The sequence below is a fragment of the Hyaena hyaena genome, unplaced genomic scaffold (assembly GCF_003009895.1).
Source record: "Hyaena hyaena isolate Hyena2069 unplaced genomic scaffold, ASM300989v1 scaffold_235, whole genome shotgun sequence".
In the NCBI taxonomy this organism is placed as follows: Eukaryota; Metazoa; Chordata; class Mammalia; order Carnivora; family Hyaenidae; genus Hyaena; species Hyaena hyaena.
Window position 1 is genome coordinate 656,207 of NW_024080867.1, and position 17,231 is coordinate 673,437.

The 17,231-nt window shown below is 59.1% G+C and overlaps 1 protein-coding gene across 2 annotated transcripts; it reads left to right on the plus strand.

Moving 5' to 3' along the window:
• The first annotated feature begins 5 nt into the window (after positions 1–5).
• PRPF31 (pre-mRNA processing factor 31) lies at positions 6–15,004 on the plus strand. 2 transcript variants are annotated; one of them, XM_039244182.1, is made up of 14 exons: positions 6–108; positions 1,301–1,485; positions 1,588–1,648; positions 4,870–4,953; positions 5,587–5,684; positions 6,495–6,601; positions 7,593–7,762; positions 9,386–9,543; positions 10,762–10,851; positions 12,145–12,272; positions 12,378–12,450; positions 13,209–13,337; positions 13,431–13,529; positions 14,614–14,739. In XM_039244182.1, the coding sequence occupies exons 2-14, from the start codon at positions 1,309–1,311 to the stop codon at positions 14,737–14,739; spliced, it is 1,500 nt and encodes a 499-aa protein (XP_039100113.1). In that variant the 5' UTR covers positions 6–108; positions 1,301–1,308. The 2 variants fall into 2 exon arrangements, with proteins under 2 accessions (XP_039100113.1, XP_039100114.1); XM_039244183.1 differs by lacking the exon at positions 6–108 and having other exon boundaries at positions 1,309–1,485; positions 14,614–15,004.
• Positions 15,005–17,231: the final 2,227 nt, after the last annotated feature.

Consider the following 17,231-nt stretch of genomic DNA (forward strand, 5'->3'; position numbering starts at 1 on the left):
GAGCGCAGTTCTGCCGCGACGACGGCGCGAAGCTGAGACGTCATCGGTGAGCGTCGACCGCTGTTTGGAAGCGACTTTCCTAGAAACCGTCGTGCGGGGCGGGAAGAGGTGCGTGTGTCGCGGGCGCAGGCGGGGCGGGCGGCCGGGTTCCTGGGTCCGGTGCGGGGGCGGGCGTGCGCAGGGAGGCCGGAGGGTCTCGTACGCGCAACCGGGCCTCCGAGGCGTGTCTCCAGCTGCCGCCTCAAGGGCCGAATCTGTCCTGTGATCTGTGGGGTTTGGCCTGTGCGGCGGGAGTCTCGGGGGGTTACAGTTTTAAATTATTCACTTAAATAATCGCGTAGAAACTTTGAGACTGAGAGGATCTGCGACAAAGTTCTGAGTCTCTTTTCTTGGAAAAAGAGAGAGCACCTGGCAACATGCTTGGCCGCTTGGCCAGGCGCGTCTGCAGCTGCGCGTTTACGTGGGCCGTGAGGCCTCCGGGGCCCGAGCCCCGCTGCCCCCGGGGCCCGGCCCCCAGCGTGCTCCGCCCAACACGTCACCCACTCGGCCTATGTTTTTATTCTTCCTTCCGGGGACCGCGGTATAGAAGGGAAGGATATGAGGAAGGGGGGTTGTTTTATAGAAAGGAGAAAAGCGGGAAGGAGAAGAGGTTTTGTTTAAAAGAAAAAAAAAAGGCAGTAGGGATTGTACTTTGTTGAGTAGTGTTTACCATTCGTTTTCACCTCCTGGGACTCAAAGAATATACTAATTTTGCTCAGCGCTTGGAGTAGGTGAGGAGGCTGCTCATGGCCAGAGGAGACCAGCGTGGGGGCTCTAGACATTTTAGGCCCTAACTCGTTGCCCTGATGGCTGGGGAGATACATATTTTAGGGTATCCGTCACTGTTACAGGGCCCTCCAGTTTTGGGGAGGAGTCTCTTTTATAGAAAAAAGAAGCCTAGGAGACGTTCAATCTCCTCAAGGAGAAGATTTGAAAAATTTTAAGTCTTAGGTGGTGGCATGCGGGGGGGGGGCGCTCTGTGTCTTGCCCGATGACGTAGAGTGTGAGAGGGGTAGATGGTGGGAGCTGTGACCGGAGACCACCTAGTTTGGGGAGGTTTGTTCATGGACTGATTCAGTGGGTATTTATTGAGCACTTATTACGTGCCAGGCACAGTTAGGACGTGACTAAGAAAGCAGATGAAAAACTTGTCCTTATGGAGACTGCTTGCTCATGGGGTTGATCCAAGAAGGACCAGGGCCTTTTTGGGAAGAAGCCCCTCTCGTTAATGAAGGGGGAACCCTGCTCTCCCTTCCCATAGGTCTCGGCATGTCTCTGGCAGATGAGCTCCTGGCTGACCTTGAGGAGGCTGCAGAAGAGGAGGAAGGAGGAAGCTATGGGGAGGAAGAAGAGGAGCCAGCAATCGAGGATGTGCAGGAGGAGACACAGCTGGATCTTTCCGGGGATTCGGTCAAGAGCATCGCCAAGCTGTGGGACAGCAAGATGGTGAGCGGGCTGTAGACAGGAGCTCCCCGCAGGGCTGACGTGTGCAGTAACTCTTCTTCCTGAAGAGTCCCGAGTTCCCACTCTCCTGTCTCCCCTGAACAGTTTGCTGAGATCATGATGAAGATTGAGGAGTACATCAGCAAGCAAGCCAAGGCCTCGGAAGGTACCTTCCCCCTCCCACTCACCTGCCCCCACCCCAGGTGTTGACCCGCCCTGCCCAGTTCCTTGGCTCTTTTGTTGCTTGTAGCTCTGCAAGTTAGGTCTGTTTCCTTCTCAGCCTTTTTGAGAGCCCTCTTTTCTTTTCTTTCTTTCTTTCTTTCTTTCTTTTTTTTTTTTTAATATTTACTTATTTATTTAAATATTTGAGAGAGAGAGAGGGAGAGAGACAGCATGAGCAGGGGAGGGTCAGAGAGAGAGGGAAACACAGAATCTGAAGCAGGCTCCAGGCTCTGAGCTAGTTGCCAGCACAGAGCCCGATGCAGGGCCCGAACCCACGAACTGTGAGATCATGACCTGAGCTGAAGTCAGCCGCTTAACCGACCGAGCCACCCAGGCGCCCCTATTTACTCATTTATTTTTGAGAGAGAGAGAGAGAGTGCGCGAGCACAGGGGCACACAAGAGGGGAGGGGCAGTGAGAGGGAGAGAGAGAATCCCAAGCAGGCTCCACACTCTCAACACAGAGCCCGACAAGGTGCTCAGTCTCACAAAACTGGGAGATTGTGACCTGAGCCAAAATCAGATACTTAACCGACCAAACCACCCAGGCGCCCCCTTCTTTTTCTTTTACACCCAATCCAGTTTCCTTCTCCCCTGAGAACACATTGCATTATGAAGTTGGTACTTCTTTCTGAAATTTTTTAAATATCTACTTGTGAGAGAGTGAGCACGCAAGCAGGAGAAGGGCAGAGAGAGGGAGACACGGAATCCAAAGCAGGCTCCAGCCTCTGAGTTGTCAGCACAGAGCTGGACACCGGGCTTGAACTCAAGAACCGTGAGATCATGAACTGAGCCAAAGTCTGGTGCTTAACTGACAGAGCCACCCAGGCGCCTCATGGAGCTGACACTTTTTTTTTTTTTTTTTTATGTTTTGTTTTTATTTCTAGGAGAGAGAGAGACAGCGTGAGCAGGGGAGGGTCAGAGAGAGAGGGAGTCACAGACTGTGAAACAGGCTCCAGGCTCTGAGCTGGCAGCCAGCACAGAGCCCGACGCGGGGCTCGAACCCACGAACCGCGAGATCATGACCCAAGCGAAAGTCGGACGCTTAACCGACTAAGCCACCCAGGCGCCCCAACTGACACTTTTTAAGTTGTTATTCTGGGTTGAGTGAGTACTCACTGCTGAAGGACTCCCCTCGAGGCTTTGAAAGTGTTAGTGATTCCCGTGTCCCGTTAAGGGTTTTGCCACATTTATAAACTATTCATTTCGTTATGTACTTCATGTTTTTCTCTAAACCAGGGTGCTTTTGTCCTTTAGTTTACTTAAGAAGGATTGGGGCATCTGGGTGGCTTAGTCGGTTAAGCGTCCGACTTCAGCTCAGGTCATGATCTCACGGTTCTGGGTTCGAGCCCTGCGTTGGGCTCTGTGCTGACAGCTAGCTCAGAGCCTGGAGCCTACTTTGGATTCTGTGTCTCCCTCTTTCTCTGACCCTCCCCTGCTCACGCTGTCTGTCTGTCTGTCTCTCTCAGAAATAAATATGACATTAAAAAAAAAAAAAAGAAAATTACTGCTACCGTGTACAGAAAACTGGTATCATCTGGTTACTACAAAGTAACCCTGATAATGTGCAATTATCAGAACACCAGCTTCCGGGACCTGGCTTGTCTCTTGAGTGCTCAGCTCAGCTCTAGAGGCTGCTCACGTTGCCACACAGGCTTCTTGCCAAGGTGGGATGGAACTTACTGCTGAAGTGGCCACAGGAGACTGTTGGGCACAGCAGCGGTGTGGTCAGACCCGTCCTTTGCTTCTTTCCTTTAAAGTCTTCCAGGGTGCTTCATGACAGGCCCCTGTAGGCTCTGGGCACCGCGGGGAATCGGGCCAGCTCTCTGCTCTCAGAATGCTAGGGGTCTGGCCGAGCTGACAGGCCAGGTCCAGGCAGCTGTCAGTGGGCAGTGCCTGCGGGAATGGAGGGGGCTCTGGACACTGGAGCCGCCGGAGGGGCGGCCGACCCCCTCCTTTGAAACGGACTTTGAAGCATGCATACACACACCAGACGGAGAACGGCGGCTGCGGCTGCGGCTGCGTTCCCGGGAAAGAGCTGTGTGTGCAGAGCCTCGCTTATCTACAGGGGCAATGGCGGCAGAAGAAAGTGCCAGATCCTGCAGGGTTTTGAACGCCAGGCTGGGGAGCTTCTCCATCCGACAAGCTGTGGGAGCAGTGAAAGTGATGGGTCGGGTCGGGCTCGGGGTTCCGTCAGACCTGATCTTACTGGGTGTCTGGTGGGGGAGGTGGGCACGAGACATCTCAGCAGTGGGAGGTGGTTGTGTCTGATGGATGTGGCAGGAAGGGGGGCGTTGGAGCAGAGCAGGATTCCGAGGTGCCTTCGGAGTCCTAGGGACATAGAGACGCTTGAGCCATCAGGGTTAAGAATGCGGACTCGGGGACCAGATCTCTGCTCTGCCTTCTGCTGGCTCTGTGACATCAGGCCGTGTACCTCCATTTCTTTCTGTGCAACATTGGTCTAATTTGATGCCCACACCCCCGCTGGCTGTGGGTAGGAGAGGTTAACGCCTGTAAGGCGCTTGGGCCGGTGGCAGACACACGGTAAGTCCTGTGTGCGTCAGCCGCTGTGCCTGGGCTGTGGTGATACCGTCACTGTCGTCGCTGTGATTGTTGTTTAAACTTGGAGAGGAACGTTTTGAAAACATTGAGGAAGGGACGTACCAGGGAGAGGGAACAGCATATGCAGAGGCCCAGAGGAGGGCAGAGCTGCCCGTGGTGCTTGGGCACCGGAGTCAGGCCTCACGGGTGGAATGTGATAAGATGGGGCGCCATGAGAGGGTGGGACGGGAACAGTGCAGAGGCCAGCGGGTACCCCAGGAGCGACGCCAGTGTGCCAGGCGCTGTGCTGGGCACAAGGGGGGCGGGGAGCTTCCTAGGAAACACAGTTCTTGTTCTCCCAGGGCTTCCTGTCTCTTGGGAGCATCAGACGGCAGTGGTGTGGGGAGCAAGGGTGTGGGGAGCAGGGGTGTGGGAGCCGCCAGAGGGTTTAGTTCCAGGGCAGGACGGGGTCGTGACACCTGGAGGGCAGACGAGGGGGAGAGCAGGGAGGTGTGCAGACACACCCACCCCATGCCTACTCCTCAGCCCCTCCAGCCACACCCCATCTCCCCCCAGCTGTGGGAGCCTAGACTCACATAACCCCAGGCTGTTTTTCCCCCTCACAGTGATGGGACCAGTCGAGGCCGCCCCTGAATACCGGGTCATTGTGGACGCTAACAACCTGACCGTGGAGATCGAGAACGAACTGAGTGAGTGCTGTGAAGGGCGAGCAGAGCCCTGCCTGGTGTCCCTCACAGCCCCTCCCATCCCCAAGGAGGGCAGAGGCAGGATCCGGGTCGCCTTCCCCACTGGCCCTCCCCGAGGTCTTGCTCTCAGACTCTCCATGTTAGTTCAAGGCCAGGTTTAGCTGCTGCAGCAGAGCAGTTTGTGTAAGAGTGAAGTGTATTTTTCTGTGATGTGAGAGTCTGGGCGATGAGCCCAGACCTAGAGTAGTGGCATCTGGGGTCAGGCTTTTTCTGTCCTGTTGATCTGTACCTGTGCCAGGGTCCAAGTGACTTCCCGCCTCCAGCCGTCACCTCCACATCCCCACCAGCAAAAGAGGAAGGAAGAGGAGAGCACAGTTGTTTACGGGGTGGCCTGCAAATTGCACGTGTCATTTCAGATCGCATCTCATAAACCAGAACTAACTCACGTGGCCGTGTGCGGCAGTGTGAGCAGCAGGGAAACCGTGTTTTTGCTGGGTGTCTGTGAGCCCTGCTAAATTCCGGGGTTCAATCACTAAGGGAAGAGGGGACTGGATGTTGGGGGGACTGGATGTTGGGGACAGCCGCTGGAGTCCGCCTGCCCCCTCATCAGACACCTCGCCTGTCTGTCCACCTCAGATATCATCCACAAGTTCATCCGGGATAAGTACTCAAAGCGATTCCCCGAACTGGAGTCCCTGGTCCCCAACGCACTGGATTACATCCGCACGGTCAAGGTGAGTGCACAGAAGTGGGGACTCAGGAAGAGCTGCCTTCCGACCCCCAGGTCTGAGGGGAAAGGCTGCCCTCCTCATTCTCTTGAGGCCTGGAGATCCTGGTGGTTCAGCTGCTCCAGGCTCCCCAGCAAGAAAGGGACGGGGCCTGGAAAGAATGTCCTCAAGGCTGCTCTCCCCCACCTCCAGGCCCGCTCCTTCCCTGGCTGGGCCACCCAGGAAGGGCCGGGGGGCTGGTCGTGGCCGAGGAAGCGGGGAGGGAGATGGGGGTGCCCCGTGCCGGCTGGCCAGCGCTTCTCAGGCCGTGCTTGGGGCGGGTGGTGTTTGGAGATCTGACAGTTGATGCGGGGGCAGCCGTGCGGAGATTTGGGGGAACTTAGGAGTGCCAGGACTCCGAGGTGGTCGGCAGCGGGGAGACAGGTGATGAGGCCACATCCCACCTGACCTCCCCAGGAGGTTCGGGCGCAGGGGAAGGCCCGGTCACGGGCGGGGAGGCTCCTGGCGAGTCTGGGTGACGAGGATGGGGGCCCTCCGTGCGGGGAAGCAGCGTGGTTGTGTTTGCGCTTCGCGTTGAGGGGCAGCAGGACCCCCCGGGTGGCCGGCCTGCCGCGGCCGGCTCTGGACCAGCGGTGCGGTGCTGATGCTCTGAGCGGGGAAGCTCTTGGACCTGGTGCGGGGCACGCTGTGTACAGAGCCCCGCCTTTCCAGCGTCCCTGGAAGGGACAGGTGGCGCAGGAGAGGTTCCCGGGCCGGCCTGAGTCTCTGCGCCCCCCCCCACCCCCACCCCCCACCCCCCCCCCCCCCCCACCCCAGGAGCTGGGCAACAGCCTGGACAAGTGCAAGAACAACGAGAACCTGCAGCAGATCCTGACCAACGCCACCATCATGGTCGTCAGCGTCACGGCCTCCACCACTCAGGGGTGCGTGCGTGGGGCGGGCGGAGCGGCTAGGGCCCCCGCAGGCCCATCGCACGGCAGAGGAAGACCTCGGGGTCCCGCCGGGACGGGTGTTCTGTCCCACGTGTGTGTAGTGAGTGTGGGGCCCGGGGTCGTGGGTGCTGAGGCAGAGGGCCGCCCGGTTCTGAGTGTTTGTCCCGGGCACACCCCTCTTGCGGGGATGAAGGTGTCGTGAAGACGGGGACTTGGTGTGCGGCCCTTGGTGCCCTCCTGCCCCTGTGGCGGCCGTGCCGTGTCTAAGAGAAGCCTTGGGCGTCAGCCCACTGGACTTTGGTTGCAGGGGCCTAGGGGGCTCCACGGTCCCTCATCTGTGCGCCGTAAGCATGATGGGGCAACCGAGGGGGGCCAGGGATGTGGTTGGCTTTGGTTACCAGTTCCCAGCTCCGTGGCTTCCGGCCAGTCCCCTTCGCCATCCTGGCCTCGGGTCCCCTCTGTAAAGTAACAGTGGTGACAGCCCACCTTCGTGGTCTCCCTCAGCGAGTACATGCCCGGCACCTTCCACGTGCCAGGGCTGTGCTGGACACGCTGCTGAGAATCCAGGGTGGGGTCCCCTCGGGGGCCGCCGTCTGGTGCCAGAGGTGGACGGGAGGCTCCGTGAATCGCAGCCGGTGACGGTGCCTGAGGGAAGCAGCGGGGCAGGGGCCGCGGTGGTCGGCAAGGCTGAGAGCTGGAGGAGGAGGAGGGGCCTGTGGGGCACACGGGGAAGGGCCCGGCCCAGGCGGGCAAGGGGGTGCTGACCGAAAACCTGTGGCTCCCAGCAGCCCTCGCTTCCAGGCTGATAGGACTTAAGATTGCCCTGAGACCGCACGTGTGCGTGCGCGCATATATGCTGTGCCTACACGTGCACATCTGTGCGTACACGTGTATTCACGCGTGCACACCCGGCCAGCAGGTAGGGTGCCCGGGAGGGGCTGGGTCCCTGCCGGCCGCACCCCTGAGTCTGGATGCGCCGCAGGCAGCAGCTGTCGGAGGAGGAGCTGGAGCGGCTGGAGGAAGCCTGTGACATGGCGCTGGAGCTGAACGCCTCCAAGCACCGCATCTACGAGTACGTGGAGTCTCGGATGTCCTTCATCGCGCCCAACCTCTCCCTCATCATTGGGGCGTCCACGGCCGCGAAGATCATGGGTGAGGTCCTGGCACGGAGTGGGGGCAGGGGCCACCCTGGGACAGTGCGATCGCGGGGAAGGGAAGCCACCTCCCTCGTGTACGACACGGGGCATCCGGCCCAGGGCCCCCGTGCCCTTTCATCGCTCCTGGAGATCACAGAGGCTGGCTGGCCTGCTCGGTCCGCAGACCCGCAGAAAGGATGGGGGCCCTGAGCAGGGCTGGCCTGGACAGGAGGAGGGGGTGGTGTGGCTGCTGGCAAGGCCGGCGCTGCTTGGCCTGCACATCCCAGCAGCTCCTGGCTCCCCACACACAGGCAGCATGAGCCGTCAGGGCCGCGGTTTCCCCCACGAGATGGGACGGCAGACAACGTTTTGGGGCTGAAGAAAGGTCTTCCTCGGGCTCCTAGCCCCTTCATCCGAGGGGCTCTTCGGGGACTGGGTAGAGCAGCTGCGCTGGGCCGCTCAGCTGCCGTGACAAAGCACCATAGGTGGGGCAGCTGGCAGTGGGGGCCCTAAACTGAGGTTCATCGTCACGGGGTCCCGGAGGCCGGGAGCCGGCTGGATCCCTGTCACAGGGTCCCGGAGGCCGGGAGCAGGCTGGGTCCCTGTCACGGGGTCCCGGAGGCCAGGAGCGGCATGTCCACAGGCTGGGTCTTTGTCACCCACCTGAAGGTGAGAGGTCAGTGACAAGGATCTCTCCAAGCAGTCCTATCTCCAAACATACCACATTCTGAGGTGGTCGGGGGTGGGGCTTCAGCGCAGGAGTGTGGGGAGACACAGTTCAGCTCGCAGCAGAGCCTGGGGCGGCAGGTGTGTGCCGGACTGTGGTGGTTTCAGGGCAAGGTTAACTCAAGTGTGGACCCTGCCACCCCCTCTCACTGACCTCCCGTCTTCAGGCGGGTGACTTGGTGTGCCTCGGTTTCCCCAGTGGTGATCTGGGGTGTGCTACTGTCCCATGACTGCTAGGCTAAAATCAGGGTGTCGGCCACTCCTGTGTTCCTCTAGGGAGGTTCTAGGTGGGAGTCCACTTCCTGGCCTTTCCCAGCCTCCAGAAGCAGCCTGCACCCTGGCTCTGGGTCTTCCCCACCTTAGAGTCTCCTGTCTCACACCCGGTGACTCTGCCTCATCCCTGGGCTCATGAGGACCTCTGTGTTTATACGGAGTCGTCCTTGAGTCTGCAAAGGCCCTGTGGTGCTGTAAGGCGGCATGCAGGCCCCCGGGCTGTGACGTCAGCCTCTGCTGGGGGGGCCGCTCTGCTCGCTGGAGGGTTACCTGACTGTGCTGGAGCCTCATGCTTGCTCAGGTTCCCTAATCTTACAGACGCCCAGCACGGGGCCTGGCGCACAGTAGTCCCCAGCGAGAGGCACACACTTTTATCTGCCACGGCTCCTCCCTTGGGCAGGGCCTGTAGTCAGGCCCACGGGAACCCAGGGGTGATTGACACCAAGCTCCGTCATCAGAGTGTCCCCAGCGTGGAGGCCGCTGTTCTGACTCAGCAGGGGCCGTGCAGCTCTGTAGACTCCGGTGCTCCTGCTGGGCCGCCGCCTCATCGTGCACCCTTAGGCAGATGGTTTCACCTCTCTGAGCCCCTGGACAAACGCCCCGTGTTTCTCTTGACCCCCTTCCCCGTGTCCTGCCGCAGGGGTGGCTGGGGGCCTGACCAACCTCTCCAAGATGCCCGCCTGCAACATCATGCTGCTCGGGGCACAGCGCAAGACGCTGTCTGGCTTCTCGTCCACCTCAGTGCTGCCCCACACCGGCTACATCTACCACAGTGACATCGTGCAGTCTCTGCCACCGGTGAGCCCCCTGGCACACGCCCCTGGGGAACCTTCTGCAGTGGCAGGAGCTGCCTTGTCTGGGGGGCACTGTGAACCTCAGCAACTTGCTCCTCTCCTCTCTGGTTCCCACGGTCACGGCCAAGGACAGTGGTCAGGAGCTCGGACGACAGGGTCTCACGGAGTGTAACAAGAACCCTGGAGCACATGCACTGGGCTTGGGATTCACAGTCGGGCAAGAGATGTGATCTCTGTGCCTCAGTCTCCCTGTCTGTAAAATGGGGGGAATAGAACCTACTTCCTAGGGTTGTGATTAGGACTTCTGCGTGGGAAACACCTTCAGGTCATGCTTGCACATAACAAGTGATGTAAGCGTTAGCTTGCGAGGTACAGGGGTCCCCAGACCACCCTCAGCTTTAGTGACCCACTAGAGGGAGGCGCAGACTCGCTGAGCCGACGCACTTGAGTTGTGGTCTGTCGTCACGAAAGGTGTGGGGTCAGAGCCAGAAGGGGCAGCCACTGCACTTCCAGACCTCTCCCCGTTGCCCGTGTCACTCCTGACACGTGCAGGGGACTTGCCTCCAGGGAAGCCCCACTGAGCCTTCACGTTGGGAGTCTTCTCTGGGGTTCAGTTGTGTAGACTTGATCGGGTAGCCCCACTGGCTCATCTGGGTTCCAGGTTGACTGAAACCCCGTAACCCAAACACCCCCCTGAAACACATTGTTGGTCTCTGCCTCGTCCAGGGTCCCCAGGCCAACAAAGGTGACTGCCCCAGAGCTGAGGGCCAGGCCGGAACTCTTAGGCTAAGGCTGTTTCTTCCCACACATAGCCACTGCTAACTTTATTATCCGTATTGATGGAGACGTGACTGTGGGTTTACGTGTACCGTCTACGTGCATCTCACATCATGGGCCACCTTCTTTTCGTGGCACAGGACACAATTTCCTGATGCACAGACAAACGTTTTCTGTTGTGACCACTTACTTTTTAGTACGTGACAGTCTTCCACTGCAGTAATACAAATGTCTGCGCCAAGGGGCTCAAGTTGTTAAAAGGCGTGTCAGAAATCAGCAACAATGATGTTTTGTTGCCGTAACAAGTCATGACGTTTTTACAGTAATAGCAGGAGGGTGAAATGCAGCGGGCAGAGGGTGACCCTGGTGGCTGGGGCTTCCGAAATGCTCAGGGGTCTCAAACGAATCCTCTTCGCTAACTCGGCCCCCTTCCCTGCTGCTCCAGGATCTCCGGCGGAAAGCAGCCCGGCTGGTGGCCGCCAAGTGCACGCTGGCGGCCCGCGTGGACAGCTTCCACGAGAGCACAGAAGGGAAGGTGGGTCTGTAGCGTGTCCTGGGGGAGTCCCCACCAGGATCCCCCCCACGCAGAGCGCTGTTCTAGGTGTGCAGAGGTGCGTGTGTCGTGTTTTAGCGTCGTCCAGCCCCGCAGGTCAGAAGTCCATGCAGGGTCTGGCCGCGCTGAAGTCCAGGTGCTGGCACGGCGGTCCCTCTGGAGGTTCTCCGGGAGGATCCATCCCCTGCCTTCTCCAGCTTCTGGAGGCGCCTGCGGCTCACGGCCCTTCCTCCGTGCACACTGCTGGCAGCCTAGTCTTCCAGGTCTCCCTGACCCAGGGCCTGTCTCCGTGTGTCCTCCTCTGACTCTTTTAAGGACCCGGTGATGATGTGGGGCCCACTCTGACCATCTGGGATACCCTCCCTCTTCAGATCTTTAAGCTGATCACACCTACAGCATTTCTCGTGTCGTGCCAGGCGCTGCGTCCGTAAGGACCGGAGACGGCCATGACACCCTGGTGGGTCAGTTTGCCTGCTGCACCACGGTCTTCATCCCCTAGACCGCCGTTCAGCTCACCTGTGTCTTCCTTGGCAGACTAGCTCCGTGAAAGTGGATGCGTTTTGTGTCTTGTGCCCTGACATCCAGGCTCCCAGCCTGGCAGTGTTCAGGCGTTTGGTCTTCCTCCTCCCACCTCCCTCTCTCCTCTCGACCACTGGTCGAGATGCTGGGGGTACAGCAGTGAGGTGCTCAGACCGAAGCCCTGTCTGTGTGCCTGCATTCACGTTCTGGTTGGGGGCAAGGCGAGGAGACCAGGGATGTCTGTGGTGTGTCCAGCGGCGCTGAGTCGCTGCTGAACTAAGGATCAAAGGGTGCTGGGCTGGTGGGGGAGGTGGACAGGGGGTTCTCTGAAGAGGTAAGGGTGTAGTAACGAGCGTACACCGTACACCCGGGTGAAGTTAGCAAGGAGTTCACATGAGTGCCTGGGGGAGGGAGTGGCCAGTGTGCAGGCCCCAGGCCGGAGGTGGGGCGGGCCTGTCCTGCAGACGCTTCCACGCAGCAGAGGTGCTGGGAGGGGGTTGGCATTTGGGAGTCTTTCTGAGGGAAGAGCTTGGTGGGAGAGAAAGCACAGGTGAGGCTCCCAGGTGACCCCACTTGGCAGAGGCTGGGGGTGAAGGCTGGGGAGGAGGCTCGGACCTGTGGTTGGCTGTGCTGTATTTGCGGGGCTGCCTTCACCCTGTCGAGGAGACATTTGTGTGTGTGTGGTGCAGGGAGGGGTCTGGGCCTGAGAGCGGACGGCCCCCCCAGGCCCTAACGGGCCCCTCACGCCCTCCGCAGGTGGGCTATGAACTGAAGGACGAGATTGAGCGGAAGTTTGACAAGTGGCAGGAGCCGCCCCCTGTGAAGCAGGTGAAGCCGCTGCCTGCGCCCCTGGACGGGCAGCGCAAGAAGCGAGGTGGCCGCAGGTGGGCCCCAAGGGCCAGCCAGGCTGGGAAGGGTAGGGGCTCACCCACACCGCCCCCGCCAGCCCCCTCTCCCCCCACCCCCTGACCCCCGGCACCCATCCCCAGGTACCGCAAGATGAAGGAGCGGCTGGGGCTGACTGAGATCCGGAAGCAGGCCAACCGCATGAGCTTTGGAGAGGTCAGATTCCGAACCTGGACACCCCACCCTTTCCCGCTGCAGGGCCTCAGGGGTCCTTTTTGTCACAAGCACTGCCCTTCCGCCCTTTGCCACATTTCTCCTTTGTGCTGGGGAACTTCTCTCTCCCACATCCATGCACTCCTACGCAGTATCGTTTGCAGCCCTGCCCCCCTGCCCCCCGCCCTTCCATACAGGCGCTTCCCTGGCTTTCTCTCCACGGTCTCATCTGAGCCTCGGCCTGCCAGTCCGCAGAAACTAGCGCACGTCTTTCGTCTGGGAGGTGGCTGGCATCGTGCATGAGCCCGGCTTCGGTTGTTGGTGCTGTGCACACACATGTGCATGAGCCCGGCTTCTCTTGTTGGCGCTGTGCACACACGTGTGCATGAGCCCGGCTTCGCTTGTTGGCGCTGTGCACACACGTGTGCATGAGCCCGGCTTCGCTTGTTGGCACTGTGCATACGTGTGCATGAGCCCGGCTTCGCCTGTTGGCGCTGTGCACACATGTGTGCATGAGCCCGGCTTCGCCTGTTGGCGCTGTGCACACATGTGTGCATGAGCCCGGCTTTGCTTGTTAGCGCTGTGCACGCGTGTGTGCACAAGAGCCCAGCTTCGGTTGTTGGGGCCGCGCGTGCATGTGCTCACGCCTCACGGCCCGTCTCCAGGGTCATCTTGGCCCCGCAGGCAGCGGAATCGGTGAACACCTGGGTGTCTAGCTGACGGAGGGTGGCTAACTGCGGCCCGCCTTCTCCTCCCACCAGATCGAGGAAGATGCCTACCAGGAGGACCTGGGCTTCAGCCTGGGCCATCTGGGCAAATCGGGCAGCGGGCGTGTACGGCAGACGCAGGTGAACGAGGCCACCAAAGCCCGGATCTCCAAGACGCTGCAGGTACAGACCAGGCCTGGGTGGGCCCGGGGTTGAGGGGGCATCGGCGGGTGAGCCCAGGTCAAGCCTAAATGTCTCCTGTCTCTCCTCCCACAGCGGACGCTGCAGAAGCAGAGTGTGGTGTATGGAGGGAAGTCCACCATCCGCGACCGCTCCTCGGGGACGGCCTCCAGTGTGGCCTTCACCCCACTCCAGGTACTGGGCACCACAGTCAGGGGCTCTGTTCCCAGCTTCCCCGGCAGCCCTGGGCTTCAGTCTCTTTACCTGTGAGGGGGGTGCACGACCGAGGTCCTCACGGGGCTGGTGCGGATAGCGCATCCATGACGCCCCTGGAGGGCACGGACCAGTTCCTGGTGCTCAGGCTAGTGGGGACAGAAGGGACACAGTCCTGCCTGCCAGCACAGGCTGGCTTTGGAATTGGGGCCGGGCTATGGGCGACCCTGTGACCTGGAGCGGGCTCGGCCCCTCCCTGAGGTGCTGGGTGGTTGGGACAGGCTCCTCGCTGGCTGGGAGGTTGAGGTCCCAGCACCGCCAGTGCACAGGATGGAGCCGCTGCGGCCGGCCCTTCCTTGGTGTACTCGCCCACAAGAGAGGGCTGGTGCGTCCCACGGCATCGAGCAGAACAACGGCTCTTGTCAGCAAGGGTCTGCTGAGCACCTAAGTCCCAAGCACCATGGGGGGAGGGGGGGGCGCAAAACCTCAAACACCATGCAGTAAGCCTTGCCCCCTGGGAGCTTATGGGGTGACGGGTCAGGCAGGTGAGATACACAGCCTATTGGAAAGCGCACAGAGCGAGGGTTAAGGGAGCTGCCCAGGGAGGCCTCAGTGAGAAGGTGATAATTACCACATGGAAGGTACCACGTGCCAGCCAGCATGGGCCCCCAGCGCAGGCCCCTGTCACTACTGGGGTTGGTGTAAGTCGCATCAAGGCCACAGGTGAGCCGCTTTGCTTTGTGACCCGGTTTCCTTACTCCGGAACCAAACTAGGTCGGCTGTTCTGAAACACTGGTGTTTTTAAAATCACCTGGAGGACTTGTTAAATATTCAGGTGCCCAGGTCTTCCCCACTGTCTCCTCATCCCAGACCCACAGAGTCAGAATCTCCTCAGTTTGGGGCAGGGACGGTTTGGTGACTGGCAGACTGTCCTCATCTCCCCCTGGAGCCCCAGGACCATTGAGAAACAGCTCCCTGACATTTCATGATTCTCGTACTGGGTGGGGGGCCTTGTTGGGGGCCAGCCCAGCTGCCCACCCCATCGTCACCTCCCTCGCCTGCCCAGGGCCTGGAGATTGTGAACCCGCAAGCAGCTGAGAAGAAGGTGGCTGAGGCCAACCAGAAGTATTTCTCCAGCATGGCCGAGTTTCTCAAGGTCAAGGGAGAGAAGAGCGGCATCATGTCCACCTGAGAGACTGCACCCAGGTGGCTGCCCCTGAAGCTATGGGCGCTACCCTTCCAAAGGGACTGGGGTCAGGATCTGGCTGGGAGGGTCCCTCAGCAACCCCGTGCCAGAACTGTCCGAGGAGGCACGGGAGGAGGCCTGGCCCCCTGAGTACCAAAACGGCCTCCCCATTTTGGAGGTTAGAGCCAGTCTTCGTCACACCTCATCTTTTTTACCTAGGAAGGGAGATCACTTTTGGAAAAGTGCAATTAAAAGCACATTATCATTAACAGCTTCTGTTCCTGAGGAGTGAACATTTGTCAAACACCTGCGCCACTGGAGAAGTCTGCTGTGGGGCTTGGGGGACAAAGCTGGGGCTCCCGATCCAGGTGGTGTCTGAGCCCCACCCTGGTCCTTCACTTCCCTGCCCTGGATCCCAGGAAGAGCAGAGCGCTCTCCATCCCCAAACCACCACTCGGAGAACGTCCATTTTTCTGACACCCAAGTGATGTGGCTGCCCAAAGCCCCAGCCCTGAAAACAGCCCAGCTGGGGTGGCTGTGGGGCCTCAGGTGTGCGAGCCTCCCCGCCACGGGACCCTTGGGAGGACATGAAGGACGCCCAGGACACGCTCAGTGCTGGGCTCCCCGTCAGGGTACGGTGTGCAGAGTCGAGAGCCAGGCCCCAGTGGGGCCGAGCCCACAGGCTCCGTGCTAGCAGGGACGCAGAGCTATCAGAGCTCCTGCCGGCCCCCAGGTGTCGTGGGACCGGGGCTCAGCCAAGGTCTCCTTCACTTTGGCTGACGGCCATGTGGCCTGTAGGCAGGTGGGGACAGGCCGGCCGGAGGTGCAGTCTCAGCAGCTACCCTGCAAGAGCTGCTTAAGGAAGAGCCCACCTGGGGGCCCTGTTTGCTGTGCTCTGGAGCTGGGCTTCCCAGTGTACCGGAGTCCTGGTCACTCACCTGTGAGGTCAGTGCCCCCTTAGTTACCCAGGAGGTGGGTGCACAGCCTGCCCTGTGCCCGTCTCCCACCCTCCAGCTCTCACGTCCTCCCTGGGGCTCTAGCCGGCCGGGTCCTAGCTGAGAGATCTTCCTCCCTGTTCTCTGTGGGCTGCCCCTCATCACACTTGTTCCAAGTGTGTCAGTTCAGGGCTCGCTCTGTGGACCTTAGCAGCTCTCTGAATCTCCTCTCTCACATCAGAGTCTACACCAGCTGGGAGGTTCCTTCCAGTGGCCAAATTACCTCTTAACTCTTTCCCCACGTTTATCCCAGAGCCTTTAAATGAGCCCTGTTTAAAAGTGACAACTTTTGCTGATCTCTGCTGCTGGGTCTGCCCAGGAAGGGCGCTCTGCCCACCACTCTTCAGAACCTCCATCTCTGTGGCCAGAGTCAGGAAAGGACCGGGCTCACCAGGTGCTGCAGTCCTGCATAGTCTTAGAACAGAGATGCTCAAAGCTGAACATGCTTCCCAATTACCTGGGTGGCTTGTTGAAACCAGGGTTTCCGGGCCCAGAGTTTCTGATTCAGTAGGTGTATGGAGGAGGTCAAAAAAATGTACATTTCTAATGAGTTCCCAGGTGATGTGTATGCTGCTGGTCAAAGTACCTTTTTCTCAGAGTAGCTGCATGTTGGAGTCATCTAAGCCGATTTTTAAAAAAAATACTTTATTTCTGAGAGAGAGAGACACAGCATGAGCAAGGGAGGGTCAGAGAGAGGGAGACATAGAATCCAAAACAGGCTCCAGGCTCTGAGCCGACTGTCAGCACAGAGCCCAATGCGGGGCTCGAACCCACGAATCGTGAGATCATGACCTGAGCCGAAGTCAGACGCTTAACCAACTGAGCCACCCAGGCGCCCCAGTCATCTAAGCAGATTTTAAAAATTACAATCTGGTTCATATCCTCGAAAATTCAGATTTCATTCATCTAAGGTAAGCCCTGAGTGTCTGGATTTTTTCTCTTTCTCTAAACCAACCAGGTGATTCTAATCCTTGCTACTCAAAAGTGCCAAGTGTGGACCATCAGCATCACCTGGAAACTTGTCAAAAAAAGCAGAATCTGGATACTCCTGCACCAGAATCTGCATTTTAGCCAATCTTCGAATTGTTCCCAAGACCTCTGAGAGGCCCTGCCCCAACCAGGGACCACACTTTGAAGAGCCAGACTCTTGATGAATGACTCTCAAACCCCAGTAAACATGGGAATCACCCAGGGAAGCGTGTGAAAGTGCAGCTCTCTGGGCTTCACTCAGGTCCGTGTGGACCTAAGAACACTGCATTTTTACACTCATTTCCCCTCCCTTGCCAGACGATTCAGATGCGGCTCTCAAGTGCATCTTCCTTGGGTTTCTTTTTAATATATTGACTGTATGACCCGGGGGAAATGCCTCATGGGTGGCTCAGGCACTAGTGCCTACCGAGTCGTTAACCACACATCATCCGTCGCCTTCATTCACGTATTCATTCAGCAAACAGTCACTGTGCTTCCTGCGGATGCAAACTCCGGAAAGGCAGACTGGAATTA

What these genes read in the sequence shown, in the direction of transcription:
- PRPF31 (XM_039244182.1), top strand. Translation starts at nt 1,309, where the DNA reads ATGTCTCTGGCAGATGAGCTCCTGGCTGACCTTGAGGAGGCTGCAGAA. An exon ending in ACGGCCTCCACCACTCAGGG is followed by an intron (nt 6,602 to 7,592) that starts GTGCGTGCGTGG and finishes GATGCGCCGCAG; the next exon opens with GCAGCAGCTGTCGGAGGAGG. An exon ending in AAGAAGCGAGGTGGCCGCAG is followed by an intron (nt 12,273 to 12,377) that starts GTGGGCCCCAAG and finishes ACCCATCCCCAG; the next exon opens with GTACCGCAAGATGAAGGAGC.